The 15751-nt window shown below is 65.3% G+C and overlaps 1 protein-coding gene across 1 annotated transcript; it reads right to left on the bottom strand.

The window, feature by feature from the left end:
* Positions 1-12851: 12851 nt before the first annotated feature.
* LOC123658304 lies at positions 12852-15131 on the bottom strand. The gene has a single exon (XM_045593743.1). It carries the CDS (start codon positions 15129-15131, stop codon positions 12852-12854), a length of 2280 nt encoding a protein of 759 aa, XP_045449699.1.
* Positions 15132-15751: the final 620 nt, after the last annotated feature.

Genomic DNA, 15751 nt, shown 5'->3' with positions numbered 1-15751 from the left:
TTTTTACGCTGGAAAATGCATTTACGCACCCCCGCCACCCGAAGGCGACGGAAGTCTGAGACTCCCGGCGGAAAGTGCAATGCCGGACTACTCAGTAAAAACCAGCGGTGCCCTCGTCGTCCTGGTGGGGCGCCACGGGACCACTTACAAGTATGCGCCATGACGCCCCGGACGGTGGGCCAGCCTGCGGGTGCAGGACAGGCCGCCTCCAATTGTAGAGCGCTCCCAGGCACCGAGAGCGCTCCCACGTCTCGCGCGTGCGGTCTCAAGCCGGCCGAAGGTCTTACTGTCCCTCCAGCCGGCCACCCCACGCAGGGGACGCTCAACCAGACCAGTCTACCGTCTGCAGAATGGGGACACATGTCCAGGAGCGTCCCCTCTCCAAGCCAGGCAGGCCTGACCTCCAACGCCGGAAAATAGCGTTGGGGGCCAGGACCGCCCGACCTCCAACGCCGGATCGCACCGAGCAACCGAGCAAGCTCCAGGGAGCCCAGCGCGACCCCGCAACTACCCCACGGGTCCGCCGGACTGCACTGATAACCGAGCTAAAAGCTCCAGGGAGCCAGCACAGCCCGGCCCTCACGCATCCGGTCTGCCGGATTGCACCAGCAACCGAGCAAAGCTCCAGGGAGCCAGCACAACCCGGCCAGCACACCGCGCCCCTGCGCTACAGGACGGGCGAGCCAGGCCTCCCGGACCCACCCGTCCTGCCCCTCCCGGCTAGGCAAAAGCTTCACCTCCAACGCCGGATCGCACCGAACAACCGAGCAAGCTCCAGGGAGCCCAGCGCGACCCGGCAACTACCCCACGGGTCCGCCGGACTGCACCGATAACCGAGCTAAAAGCTCCAGGGAGCCGGCACAGCCCGGCCCTCACGCAACTGGTCTGCCGGATTGCACCAGCAACCGAGCAAGCTCCAGGGAGCCAGTACAACCCAGCCAGCACACCGCACACCGCGCCTTAGCGCTACAGGGCGGGCGAGCCCACGGCAAACCCGCCCACCCCGTCCACCGTGTGGGGGAAGGAAAAACCCGCCCCCACGTCTCCGCGCCGTCTCAGCGCCACACACACAGCCGCACCTCCGTGCCAACACACCTGCGCTCACAGGTCCACTCTGATAACCAGAGTGGTACCCGGAGCGCATCGTCTGGTTTTGGTCCACGGGGGTCCGAGGACCCCGACCGCCCGCAGTCGTGAAACCGCAGGCGGCTTCCCCTATCCGCCACCCGGGGGACGCGCCCAGTAGAAGTCCAGCAACTCCTCCCCTTGGAGCCCAGGTCCCGGACCTAAGTCCGGGGCCTGGGCTCCAAAGGCCTGGGAACCTTTTTTTTTTTTTTTTTTTTTACGCTGGAAAATGCATTTACGCACCCCCGTCGCCCGAAGGCGACGGAAGTCTGAGACTCCCGGCGGGGAGTGCAATGCCGGACTACTCAGTAAAAACCAGCGGTGCCCTCGTCGTCCTGGTGGGGCGCCACGGGACCACTTAAAGTATTCGCCATGACGCCCCGGACGGTGGGCCTGCCTGCGGGTGCAGGGCAGGCCGCCTCCGATTGTAGAGCGCTCCCGGGCACCGAGAGCGCTCCCTCATCGCCGCAGGGAGAAGAGGGGCACGCGGAGCGCCCCCGCGCCGAGCCCGATGCAGAGGACGGAGGATCGCGCCGCCACGCCTCCCCCCCCCCGCACCCCCCCCGCCGCGGAAGCACCCCGCGCGCCCCCCTCCCACCCGCGACTTGCGGGAAGGAGAGGGGCGCGCGGAGCGCCCCCGCGCCAAGCACGATGCGGAGGGAAGGGGAGCGACCCAGCGACGCCTCCCCCCCCGCACCGCACCCGCCACGAGGGCGCCCCGCGCGCCCCCCTCCCCCCCGCGACTTGCGAGGAGGAGAGGGGCGCCGGCTGCGCCCCCGCGTCAAGCACGCCGCGGAGGGTGGAGGAGCGCGTAGCGACGCCTCCTCCGTCCCGCCGGTCGCCTCCTTCGTAGCGCGTCGGCGTGAGCGTCGGCTTCGCGCTCACGCTCCGCAGCCTCCTTCAGCGAAATAACTTCTTCGCAGAAGGAGGCCACGGCCGACCAGGACCTCGCGCTGCCGAGCATGGAGCGGACCACGCTCGACAGCGCGAGGTCTCCGCCGATGACCGCCACGAGGGCCCTCCGCTGAGGGTCCCAGGCGGCGCACTCTTCTAGCGTGTGGCGCGCCGTGTCAATCGGAGCACCACACTCGTGACAGGCAGGGGTGGCTTCCCTCCTCGCGATCTGGTGCAGGTACTGACCAAAGCAACCATGCCCGGTAAGCACCTGCGTCAGGCGGAAGGTCAGCACCCCGTGCCGCCTTTGGACCCAGCGACTTAAATGTGGACGTATCGCGTCCACCGTCACCGTGCCCGCCGCCGGAGACCCCAGGCTCTCCTCCCACTTGATCATCAGGGCCCTCTGAGCTTGAGCCCTGATGTCCATCGCTCGGTCCGTACTACGGACCTGCCCTTCTCCAGCTCTGAGGCTCGACTTTGCCGCGTACACTCTCGCGAGCATCTCCGCCTGGAGTTCCCAGGGCGGATCGCCCGCGAGAAGCGTGGCCGCCGTCCACGACACCGTACGGTATCCCCGTATCGCTCTCACCGCTATGGCCCTCTGGGGTCTCCGCAGGAGGGCCTTGTTGTCGCGAGACGCGAGAGCGTCGGCGAACACGGGGGCACCGTACAGTGCCATGCTGCGAACTATGCCGACGTATAGACGTCGGCATGGCGAGTCCGGGCCGCCTACGTTGGGCAGAAGTCTGCCCAGCGCGGCGGCGGCTTTCTCGAGCCTCGGAGCGAGCTCTCTAAAGTGCGGACCGAAGCTCCACCGGCCGTCCAGGGTTAGGCCGAGATATTTCATCTGGGCCTTGACGGCGATCTCCACCCCCTGGACGACCACACGCGCACCTCGGGGGGGGCCTCTTCGTGGGCCGTGGAAGAGGAGGGCCTCCGTCTTCGACAAGGAGACCCTCAGGCCCAGTGCCTCGATGCGGCCGACCGCTATCGACGCGCCGGTTCGCGCCAGACCGGCCGCCTCTTCGAAGCTGCCGCCCCGGGCCGTCAGCAGAGTGTCGTCCGCGTAGCAGATGACGCTGAGCCCGGGCGGCAGTGGCGTCCGCAGCAACCAGTCGAAGCCGACGTTCCACAGGGTCGGTCCGAGGACGGAGCCCTGCGGAACGCCGCACTCGACGCGTCGGCGATACAGTCGGCCGTCGCCCCCCTCCCATAAGACCTCTCTCGCGCGGAGGTACGCCTCCAGCAGACTCTGGAGATATGGAGGCACGTCCTGATACTTCAGTGCCTCCACAATCGTCTCAACAGGAATGCTGTTGAAGGCGTTCGACACGTCCAGCGAGATGGCCAGGAGAACGTCTCCGCTGGCCACCACCTCCGCGGAGAGGGACCTAAGGGCGTTCAGAGCGTCTAGGGTGGAGCGGCCCGCCCTGAACCCGTACTGAGCGTTCGACAGACCCGGCCCCGACTCGTCGAGGTGCCGGACGAGACGGTCCGCGAGAATCTTCTCGAAGAGCTTGGCCGTCTCGTCCAGCAGCACGATCGGCCTGTACGCAGAGGGAGAGTCGACAGGTCGGCCCTCCTTACGTATCAGGCACAACCGGCCCGTCTTCCACGGCTTCGGGAACTGCCCGGAAGCTAGACACTTGTCGAACAGTCCCCGAAGTTCTCCTCTCAGGTGTTCCAGGGCGATATACAATACTCGCCCCGGAACACCATCCGGCCCCGGCGCCGTCTTCTTGGCCCTGAGACGCTCGAGGGCCATATCCATCTCCCCCTCCAAGATGCCGGGTGGGGAGGGCGGGTCGAACTCGGTCCGAGAAGACGGCGACGGCGTCGCCATCGTCGGGGGAACATGTACGGGACGGTGCGGAAACAGTTCCGACACCGTCCGCCAGAGGAGATCCGGCGGCATCGTTTCCGTCACGGGGGCGCCCTGCGCGCGAAGCTTGCTTCGCGCAGCGCGATAGGGACGGCCCCATGGATCTCGGTTTAGACCCGCCAGCAGCTCCTTCCAGGCGGCGTCCTTCCCTCGGCTGATGGCGTGCTGCAGGGCCTGCTTTGCCGTGCGGTATGCATCCCGCAGCTCCGCCTCCAGAGCCGGATCCCTGGCGCTGCGCCTCCGACAGCGTTGATACGCCCGGCGGGCGGTCATGCTGGCCGCACGAAGCTCCGCTATTTCGGGCGACCACCAGTACACCGCCCGCCGTCCTAGCGGGCGGCGGCCGACCTTCGGCATGGCCGCATCGCAGACGTTGGCCAACGACCTGCGAAAGCGGCCAGCCAGCTCATCCACGCTGGCACCATCGGCGTCGCGGTGGCTCGCCCACCGCTGGACGATTGCGGCCTCGCGCGCCGCCTCGACGTCGAGCCTGCTTAGGGCCCAGCGGGGTAGCCTGCTCGGGCCCCTCGACCGATCTGCTGACGAGGACGGGGTGGAGACCCCGAACCTGATATAGTTGTGGTCCGAGAGAGTCTCCACCCCCTCCTCCACTCTCCAGTCTGTCACTCTCCGCGCGATTGCGGGGCTGGCGAACGAGAGGTCCACCACGGAACCCCCGCGCAATCGCACGCACGTCTGAACGTTTCCAACGTTCAGGAGTGACAGACCAGAGAGGAGGGCCCAATCCTCGACGGCCCGCCCCCTCGCATCCGTGTTCGGGTTGCCCCAGGCTCGGGACTTGGCGTTGAAGTCGCCGAGAACTATCACGGCTCTCGGCGACTGTCGGCATACCGCAGCTCTAACGGTGTCGAGGAAGACCTCGAAGTCCGCCAGGCTGCGGTTGGGGGAAAAGTAGAGGCCGATGACCGCATACTCTCCCCACGTCACCACGACGTATCCCGAGCCGCGCTCCACGAGTGCGAGGGGGCGGGTGGCGGAACTGCCTAGTGCGACCGCCACCGTGCCGTCGAGATCCCCCAACCAGTTCGGTTGGGGGGGAACCCAGTACGGTTCGCAGACGACGGCCACATCGATCATCCACTGCGCCATGGACTGGGTCAACAAGTCCTGAGCCCTGGCGCAGTGGTTGAGATTGGCTTGGAGGAAGCTGTGATGTCTGATGTGATCCATGGATTACTCAGACATCACAACCTCCACCTCCCCCGCCGCGGCCGGGGGGGCAACGCCGTCTGCGGCTGTCTGGCTTGCGGTCTCTCGGGGGGCCCGGGTTCCGAGGGCCCCCTTTCCTTTCGAGGTCGCAGGCCTGCACCTGCGGCCGCACATGATGTGCCCCGAGGGTTTTCCTCCCTCGGCGCACACCACGCAGCGCGGTGTCTTCTCCGGGCAGGAGGCGACCTTGTGCCCCGCGTTCCCGCACTTAAAGCAGAGGTCGCCCCTGTCGACAGACGCCGGACACTTCGGGCGCGTGTGGCCCAACCCCATGCACTTAAAGCAGCGCATGGGGAGCGCCTCCAGGGCCGACACTCGCACCGAGCTCCAGCCGATCAGTAGCCTGCCCCCCTCGGTCAGCGCTTTCGCAACCGAGACGGGGCAGGATACGACGGTGGAGCCCATGCCGCCGAAGCCGGAGCGGATCGCCCCGACCCTCACCGTGCCGACGTCGGACGATGTCGCCTTCGCGACCGCCGCCGCCACCCTCTCGGGAGTGGCCGTGTCATCCAGGCCCGAGATGCGCACCTGCGCGGTCTTAACGGGCCTGACGACGGTGGCCACGTCCGAGAGGGCCTCCCTGAGCCGGCTGGCGAGCCGGTCGGCCTTCTCCTCTTTGTCGGAACCGGGGATCTCGAGCATCCTCGCTCCCGTCGCCGTATGACGGAAGAGGATGCGCTCGATCCCCAGTTCCTCCAATTTCACGGTGTCTTCGGCCGACCGGAAAATGGAGTCGTAAGTTTGACCCTTCTCTACAGCCGCCGGCTGCAGCTGGACGACGACTGCCGCAGTCTTCGGGGCCTTGAATTTGGCCTTAACCGTCGCCTTTGTTGCCGGCCTTCCGGACGGCTTGGTCGGCTTGGCGGTCGGCTTGGCGGCCGGTCGCGCGGACGACGCCGCGGCTGGCTTGCCAGTCGGCTTCACCGCAGGGGCGGCAGTCCGGCCTTCGACTGCAGGTGTAGATGGAGGGGCGGAGGACTTCCCTTTCCCCTTCCTCTTGCCCTTCCCTCTTTTAACCACTGTTGCCCAGGTTTCCTCCCGGGCAACCGTGGAGGGGGCCGCCGACGTAGTGGCCGCCGTCTCAGGGCGTCGAGGTCCACCAGCTCCCAGTTGGGGGCGGACCGACGGAGCCGGCGGCAGCCTCTCCTCGATCTGCGCCAGCCGGACGTTCATCATATCGCCCAGCGAGCAGGTCAAGGAGTGCTTGAACTCCTCTAGCATGGCCGCCACCGGAAGTGTCGCAGGTGGACCGGCGACTGAGGCGTTGGCAGCGGCGGCGGCGGCGGCGGCGGCGTTAGCGGCCGCTTCCGTCTTCGCCTCGGCGAAGCCGCGCCGCATCGCCTTCAGCTCCGTTTTCATCGCCTCTATTTCTATCCTGAAGCGGCGGTTCTCCGCTCGGAGCCGCCTCACCTCATCGGCCTCGGTCCTAGAGGCAAAGGCGTCGACCACCTCGCTCAGGTCCGTCGCGGACCTCTTCAGCTTTGCGACGAACTCGCCTTTGAGGTTCCCGGATTTCCGGGCAACCTCTAGTATTACGGCGAGTCCCTCGCCCGCGCGCGCCCTGAGTTCCTGCGCGTTGAGCGCAACAACGTCGTCTACGATCAACGAGCCGACGTCGGACTCGTTGTCGATGAGTATGTTCACGGGTTCCGGCCGGACAGGTGCTGGCTTGAGGAACTTTTCGCGGGAAGGACCCGCCGTGGTTCCTCTCGCCTTTCCCCTTCTCGCCGTGTTTATTTTAGCGAGGCCCGCGCCCTCGGCCTCCGTGTCCGAACCGTCACGCCCAGACGCGAAGGTCGAGGATGAGGGTCGCTTCCGCCGTCCCGTCAAGGCAATATGCCTGTCAGGGGATCCCGAAACCATGTCTGTATCGGTGTCCGTTTTGTCGTCCGCAGCTAGAACCGCAAAACGGTTTCCACCTTTGTCCTGGCCCTTAGAAGGGCCTTTTTGGCGTGAGAGGAATCTCCCCTTGCGATCTCGCGAGGGGAGACCAGCCTTCGGGCGCGAGGGCTCGTTAGAGCCGCCGCTCCGAAGACTGTTATCGGAGTCCGTGTTCTTAGCAATAGTCGTGTCACCGCCCTTCCCGGGCACAACGTCAACGCCCATATGGGGCGAATCACAGTAACAAAGGGTGCCCTCCCCAGAATCGAACGGGCAGCGTGCATCCGAAGATGCACGGAGGGATTCTCCTTTGCCGGAGGCGCAGGTACCCTCCTGGGGTAGTTTCGTTTTAGTCTTTGTTTCCATGATTAATAGGGCTATTTCACAGCTTAGATTTTTAATCGGGGTTTACTCCCCTAGGCCGCGCGGCTGACAAGCCGCTAAAGGTGCGCCCACACCTACTGGTTTTGGTCCGCGGGGGTCCGAAAACCCCTACCACCCGCTCAGTGCGAGTGGCGTTCCCCTATCCGCCACCGTGGGGACGCGCCCAGTAGAAGTCCAGCAACTCCTCCCCTTGGAGCCTAGGTCCCAGACCTAAGTCCGAGACCCAGGCCCCAAAGGCCTGGGTATAAAGGCCTGGGAACCTATCCTAACCTAACCTTTTTTTTTTTTTTTTTTTTTTTTTTTTTTTTTTTTTTTTTATTACGCTGGAAAATGCATTTACGCACCCCCGCCACCCGAAGGCGACGGAAGTCTGAGACTCCCGGCGGAAAGTGCAATGCCGGACTACTCAGTAAAAACCAGCGGTGCCCTCGTCGTCCTGGTGGGGCGCCACGGGACCACTTAAAAGTATTCGCCATGACGCCCCGGACGGTGGGCCAGCCTGCGGGTGCAGGACAGGCCGCCTCCGATTGTAGAGCGCTCCCAGGCACCGAGAGCGCTCCCACGTCTCGCGCGTGCGGTCTCAAGCCGGCCGAAGGTCTTACTGTCCCTCCGGCCGGCCACCCCCACGCAGGGGACGCTCAACCAGACCAGTCTACCGTCTGCAGAATGGGGACACATGTCCAGGAGCGTCCCCTCTCCAAGCCAGGCAGGCCTGACCTCCAACGCCGGAAAATAGCGTTGGGGGCCAGGACCGCCCGTCCTCCAACGCCGGATCGCACCGAGCAACCGAGCAAGCTCCAGGGAGCCCAGCGCGACCCCGCAACTACCCCACGGGTCCGCCGGACTGCACTGATAACCGAGCTAAAAGCTCCAGGGAGCCAGCACAGCCCGGCCCTCACGCATCCGGTCTGCCGGATTGCACCAGCAACCGAGCAAAGCTCCAGGGAGCCAGCACAACCCGGCCAGCACACCGCGCCCCTGCGCTACAGGACGGGCGAGCCAGGCCCCCCGGACCCACCCGTCCTGCCCCTCCCGGCTAGGCGAAAGCCTCACCTCCAACGCCGGATCGCACCGAACAACCGAGCAAGCTCCAGGGAGCCCAGCGCGACCCGGCAACTACCCCACGGGTCCGCCGAACTGCACCGACAACCGAGCCAAGGCTCCAGGGAGCCAGCACAGCCCGGCCCTCACGCATCCGGTCTGCCGGATTGCACCAGCAACCGAGCAAAGCTCCAGGGAGCCAGTACAACCCAGCCAGCACACCGCACACCGCGCCTTAGCGCTACAGGGCGGGCGAGCCCACGGCTAACCCGCCCGCCCCGTCCACCGTGTGGGGGAAGGAAAAACCCGCCCCCACGTCTCCGCGCCATCTCAGCGCCAAGCACACCTCCGCGCCTCCGCGCCAACACACCCGCGCTCACAGGACCAGAACGGCACCCGAGTGCCGCTCTGGTCCCGGTAGCGCCTCGTCTGGTTTTGGTCCGCGGGGGTCCGAAGACCCCTACCGCCCGCAGTCTTGAAACCGCAGGCGGCTTCCCCTATCCGCCACCCGGGGGACGCGCCCAGTAGAAGTCCAGCAACTCCTCCCCTTGGAGCCCAGGTCCCAGACCTAAGTCTGGGGCCTGGGCTCCAAAGGCCTGGGAACCTAACCTAACCTAACCTAACCTAACCTTTTTTTTTTTTTTTTTTTTTTTTATAACGCTGGAAAATGCATTTACGCACCCCCGCCACCCGAAGGCGACGGAAGTCTGAGACTCCCGGCGGAAAGTGCAATGCCGGACTACTCAGTAAAAACCAGCGGTGCCCTCGTCGTCCTGGTGGGGCGCCACGGGACCACTAAAAGTATTCGCCATGACGCCCCGGACGGTGGGCCTGCCTGCGGGTGCAGGGCAGGCCGCCTCCGGTTGTAGAGCGCTCCCGGGCACCGAGAGCGCTCCCTCATCGCCGCAGGGAGAAGAGGGGCACGCGGAGCGCCCCCGCGCCGAGCCCGATGCAGAGGACGGAGGAGCGCGCCGCCACGCCTCCCCCCCCCCGCACCACACCCGCCGCGGAAGCACCCCGCGCGCCCCCCTCCCACCCGCGACTTGCGGGAAGGAGAGGGGCCCGCGGAGCGCCCCCACGCCAAGCACGATGCGGAGGGAGGGGGAGCGACCCAGCGACGCCTCCCCCCCCACACCGCGCCCGCCACGAGGGCGCCCCACGCGCCCCCCTCCCCCCCGCGACTTGCGAGGAGGAGAGGGGCGCCGGCCGCGCCCCCGCGTCAAGCACGATGCGGAGGGTGGAGGAGCGCGTAGCGACGCCTCCTCCGTCCCGCCGGTCGCCTCCTTCGTAGCGCGTCGGCGTGAGCGTCGGCTTCGCGCTCACGCTCCGCAGCCTCCTTCAGCGAAATAACTTCTTCGCAGAAGGAGGCCACGGCCGACCAGGACCTCGCGCTGCCGAGCATGGAGCGGACCACGCTCGACAGCGCGAGGTCTCCGCCGATGACCGCCACGAGGGCCCTCCGCTGAGGGTCCCAGGCAGCGCACTCTTCTAGCGTGTGGCGCGCCGTGTCAATCGGAGCACCACACTCGTGACAGGCAGGGGTGGCTTCCCTCCTCGCGATCTGGTGCAGGTACTTACCAAAGCAACCATGCCCGGTAAGCACCTGCGTCAGGCGGAAGGTCAGCACCCCGTGCCGCCTTTGGACCCAGCGACTTAAATGTGGACGTATCGCGTCCACCGTCACCGTGCCCGCCGCCGGAGACCCCAGGCTCTCCTCCCACTTGATCATCAGGGCCCTCTTAGCTTGAGCCCTGATGTCCATCGCTCGGTCCATACTACGGACCTGCCCTTCTCCAGCTCTGAGGCTCGACTTTGCCGCGTACACTCTCGCGAGCATCTCCGCCTGGAGTTCCCAGGGCGGATCGCCCGCGAGGAGCGTGGCCGCCGTCCACGACACCGTACGGTATCCCCGTATCGCTCTCACCGCTATGGCCCTCTGGGGTCTCCGCAGGAGGGCCTTGTTGTCGCGAGACGCGAGAGCGTCGGCGAACACGGGGGCACCGTACAGTGCCATGCTGCGAACTATGCCGACGTATAGACGTCGGCATGGCGAGTCCGGGCCGCCTACGTTGGGCAGAAGTCTGCCCAGCGCGGCGGCGGCTTTCTCGAGCCTCGGAGCGAGCTCTCTAAAGTGCGGACCGAAGCTCCACCGGCCGTCCAGGATTAGGCCGAGATATTTCATCTGGGCCTTGACGGCGATCTCCACCCCCTGGACGACCACACGCGCACCTCGGGGGGGGCCTCTTCGTGGGCCGTGGAAGAGGAGGGCCTCCGTCTTCGACAAGGAGACCCTCAGGCCCAGTGCCTCGATGCGGCCGACCGCTATCGACGCGCCGGTTCGCGCCAGACCGGCCGCCTCTTCGAAGCTGCCGCCCCGGGCCGTCAGCAGAGTGTCGTCCGCGTAGCAGATGACGCTGAGCCCGGGCGGCAGTGGCGTCCGCAGCAACCAGTCGAAGCCGACGTTCCACAGGGTCGGTCCGAGGACGGAGCCCTGCGGAACGCCGCACTCGACGCGACGGCGGTACAGTCGGCCGTCGCCCCCCTCCCATAAGACCTCTCTCTCGCGGAGGTACGCCTCCAGCAGACTCTGGAGATATGGAGGCACGTCCTGATACTTCAGTGCCTCCACAATCGTCTCAACAGGAATGCTGTTGAAGGCGTTCGACACGTCCAGCGAGATGGCCAGGAGAACGTCTCCGCTGGCCACCACCTCCGCGGAGAGGGACCTAAGGGCGTTCAGAGCGTCCAGGGTGGAGCGGCCCGCCCTGAACCCGTACTGAGCGTTCGACAGACCCGGCCCCGACTCGTCGAGGTGCCGGACGAGACGGTCCGCGAGAATCTTCTCGAAGAGCTTGGCCGTCTCGTCCAGCAGCACGATCGGCCTGTACGCGGAGGGAGAGTCGACAGGTCGGCCCTCCTTACGTATCAGGCACAACCGGCCCGTCTTCCACGGCTTCGGGAACTGCCCGGAAGCTAGACACTTGTCGAACAGTCCCCGAAGTTCTCCTCTCAGGTGTTCCAGGGCGATATACAATACTCGCCCCGGAACACCATCCGGCCCCGGCGCCGTCTTCTTGGCCCTGAGACGCTCGAGGGCCGTATCCATCTCCCCCTCCGAGATGCCGGGTGGGGAGGGCGGGTCGAACTCGGTCCGAGAAGACGGCGACGGCGTCGCCATCGTCGGGGGAACATGTACGGGACGGTGCGGAAACAGTTCCGACACCGTTCGCCAGAGGAGATCCGGCGGCATCGTTTCCGTCACGGGGGCGCCCTGCGCGCGAAGCTTGCTTCGCGCAGCGCGATAGGGACGGCCCCATGGATCTCGGTTTAGACCCGCCAGCAGCTCCTTCCAGGCGGCGTCCTTCCCTCGGCTGATGGCGTGCTGCAGGGCCTGCTTTGCCGTGCGGTATGCATCCCGCAGCTCCGCCTCCAGAGCCGGATCCCTGGCGCTGCGCCTCCGACAGCGTTGATACGCCCGGCGGGCGGTCATGCTGGCCGCACGAAGCTCCGCTATTTCGGGCGACCACCAGTACACCGCCCGCCGTCCTAGCGGGCGGCGGCCGACCTTCGGCATGGCCGCATCGCAGACGTTGGCCAACGACCTGCGAAAGCGGCCAGCCAGCTCATCCACGCTGGCACCATCGGCGTCGCGGTGGCTCGCCCACCGCTGGACGATTGCGGCCTCGCGCGCCGCCTCGACGTCGAGCCTGCTTAGGGCCCAGCGGGGTAGCCTGCTCGGGCCCCTAGACCGATCTGCTGACGAGGACGGGGTGGAGACCCCGAACCTGATATAGTTGTGGTCCGAGAGAGTCTCCACCCCCTCCTCCACTCTCCAGTCTGTCACTCTCCGCGCGATTGCGGGGCTGGCGAACGAGAGGTCCACCACGGAACCCCCGCGCAATCGCACGCACGTCTGAACGTTTCCAACGTTCAGGAGTGACAGACCAGAGAGGAGGGCCCAATCCTCGACGGCCCGCCCCCTCGCATCCGTGTTCGGGTTGCCCCAGGCTCGGGACTTGGCGTTGAAGTCGCCGAGAACTATCACGGCTCTCGGCGACTGTCGGCATACCGCAGCTCTGACGGTGTCGAGGAAGACCTCGAAGTCCGCCAGGCTGCGGTTGGGGGAAAAGTAGAGGCCGATGACCGCATACTCTCCCCACGTCACCACGACGTATCCCGAGCCGCGCTCCACGAGTGCGAGGGGGCGGGTGGCGGGACTGCCTAGTGCGACCGCCACCGTGCCGTCGAGATCCCCCAACCAGTTCGGTTGGGGGGGAACCCAGTACGGTTCGCAGACGACGGCCACATCGATCATCCACTGCGCCATGGACTGGGTCAACAAGTCCTGAGCCCTGGCGCAGTGGTTGAGATTGGCTTGGAGGAAGCTGTGATGTCTGATGTGATCCATGGATTACTCAGACATCACAACCTCCACCTCCCCCGCCGCGGCCGGGGGGGCAACGCCGTCTGCGGCTGTCTGGCTTGCGGTCTCTCGGGGGGCCCGGGTTCCGAGGGCCCCCTTTCCTTTCGAGGTCGCAGGCCTGCACCTGCGGCCGCACATGATGTGCCCCGAGGGTTTACCTCCCTCGGCGCACACCACGCAGCGCGGTGTCTTCTCCGGGCAGGAGGCGACCTTGTGCCCCGCGTTCCCGCATTTAAAGCAGAGGTTGCCCCTGTCGACAGACGCCGGACACTTCGGGCGCGTGTGGCCCAACCCCATGCACTTAAAGCAGCGCATGGGGAGCGCCTCCAGGGCCGACACTCGCACCGAGCTCCAGCCGATCAGTAGCCTGCCCCCCTCGGTCAGCGCTTTCGCAACCGAGACGGGGCAGGTTACGACGGTGGAGCCCATGCCGCCGAAGCCGGAGCGGATCGCCCCGACCCTCACCGTGCCGACGTCGGACGATGTCGCCTTCGCGACCGCCGCCGCCACCCTCTCGGGAGTGGCCGTGTCATCCAGGCCCGAGATGCGCACCTGCGCGGTCTTAACGGGCCTGACGACGGTGGCCACGTCCGAGAGGGCCTCCCTGAGCCGGCTGGCGAGCCGGTCGGCCTTCTCCTCTTTGTCGGAACCGGGGATCTCGAGCATCCTCGCTCCCGTCGCCGTATGACGGAAGAGGATGCGCTCGATCCCCAGTTCCTCCAATTTCACGGTGTCTTCAGCCGACCGGAAGATGGAGTCGTAAGTTTGACCCTTCTCTACAGCCGCCGGCTGCAGCTGGACGACGACTGCCGCAGTCTTCGGGGCCTTGAATTTGGCCTTAACCGTCGCCTTTGTTGCCGGCCTTCCGGACTGCTTGGTCGGCTTGGCGGTCGGCTTGGCGGCCGGTCGCGCGGACGACGCCGCGGCTGGCTTGCCAGTCGGCTTCACCGCAGGGGCGGCAGTCCGGCCTTCGACTGCAGGTGTAGATGGAGGGGCGGAGGACTTCCCTTTCCCCTTCCTCTTGCCCTTCCCTCTTTTGACCACTGTTGCCCAGGTTTCCTCCCGGGCAACCGTGGAGGGGGCCGCTGACGTAGTGGCCGCCGTCTCAGGGCGTCGAGGTCCACCAGCTCCCAGTTGGGGGCGGACCGACGGAGCCGGCGGCAGCCTCTCCTCGATCTGCGCCAGCCGGACGTTCATCATATCGCCCAGCGAGCAGGTCAAGGAGTGCTTGAACTCCTCTAGCATGGCCGCCACCGGAAGTGTCGCAGGTGGACCGGCGACTGAGGCGTTGGCAGCGGCGGCGGCGGCGGCGGCGGCGTTAGCGGCCGCTTCCGTCTTCGCCTCGGCGAAGCCGCGCCGCATCGCCTTCAGCTCCGTTTTCATTGCCTCTATTTCAATCCTGAAGCGGCGGTTCTCCGCTCGGAGCCGCCTCACTTCATCGGCCTCGGTCCTAGAGGCAAAGGCGTCGACCACCTCGCTCAGGTCCGTCGCGGACCTCTTCAGCTTTGCGACGAACTCGCCTTTGAGGTTCCCGGATTTCCGGGCAACCTCTAGTATTACGGCGAGTCCCTCGCCCGCGCGCGCCCTGAGTTCCTGCGCGTTGAGCGCAACAACGTCGTCTACGATCGACGAGCCGACGTCGGACTCGTTGTCGATGAGTATGTTTACGGGTTCCGGCCGGACAGGTGCTGGCTTGAGGAACTTTTCGCGGGAAGGACCCGCCGTGGTTCCTCTCGCCTTTCCCCTTCTCGCCGTGTTAATTTTAGCGAGGCCCGCGCCCTCGGCCTCCGTGTCCGAACCGTCACGCCCAGACGCGAAGGTCGAGGATGAGGGTCGCTTCCGCCGTCCCGTCAAGGCAATATGCCTGTCAGGGGATCCCGAAACCATGTCTGTATCGGTGTCCGTTTTGTCGTCCGCAGCCAGAACCGCAAAACGGTTTCCACCTTTGTCCTGGCCCTTAGAAGGGCCTTTTTGGCGTGAGAGGAATCTCCCCTTGCGATCTCGCGAGGGGAGACCAGTCCTCGAGAGTGACGGCTCGTTTGAGCCGCCACTCCGAAGGCTGTTATCGGAGTCCGTATTTCTTGCAGAGGTCGCACCGCCCTTCCCGGGCACAACGTCAACGCCCATATGGGGCGAATCACAGTAACAAAGGGTGCCCTCCCCAGAATCGAACGGGCAGCGTGCATCCGAAGATGCACGGAGGGATTCTCCTTTGCCGGAGGCGCAGGTACCCTCCTGGGGTAGTTTCGTTTTAGTCTTTGTTTCCATGATTAATAGGGCTATTTCACAGCTTAGATTTTTAATCGGGGTTTACTCCCCTAGGCCGCGCGGCTGACAAGCCGCTAAAGGTGCGCCCACACCTACTGGTTTTGGTCCGCGGGGGTCCGAAAACCCCTACCACCCGCTCAGTGCGAGTGGCGTTCCCCTATCCGCCACCGTGGGGACGCGCCCAGTAGAAGTCCAGCAACTCCTCCCCTTGGAGCCTAGGTCCCAGACCTAAGTCCGAGACCCAGGCCCCAAAGGCCTGGGAACCTAACCTAACCTAACCTAACCTAACCTAACCTAACCAGTCCGCAGCGAACGCTCGCCCCGTGAGCATCGTTTCCGCGTCGCTCCGTTCGAAAAATTCTAAAAAACCGCTAAACTGTGTCTTAAAAATCCGATTTATATACCAAAAGTTGCGCGCTGCCGCCAGCTATCCGCTGGTGGTTTTAGAACTGAAATAAGTGAAAAATTCGATTTTTTACAGCTAATTTTGTGTTTTTCCTAATATAAAACTTCCTAAATTTACATAGTGTTCCATTAAAAAATTCATAACTTAGTCAGATATCAATATTTTTTTTAATATCTTAGTGTCAGTGCATTCACCACAATTTTCCCTACAAACT

This window comes from Melitaea cinxia, chromosome 12, assembly GCF_905220565.1.
Source record: "Melitaea cinxia chromosome 12, ilMelCinx1.1, whole genome shotgun sequence".
Lineage (NCBI taxonomy): Eukaryota > Metazoa > Arthropoda > Insecta > Lepidoptera > Nymphalidae > Melitaea > Melitaea cinxia.
The sequence above is the reverse complement of the archived record's forward strand: the minus strand, read 5'-3'. Positions and strand labels throughout refer to the sequence as shown.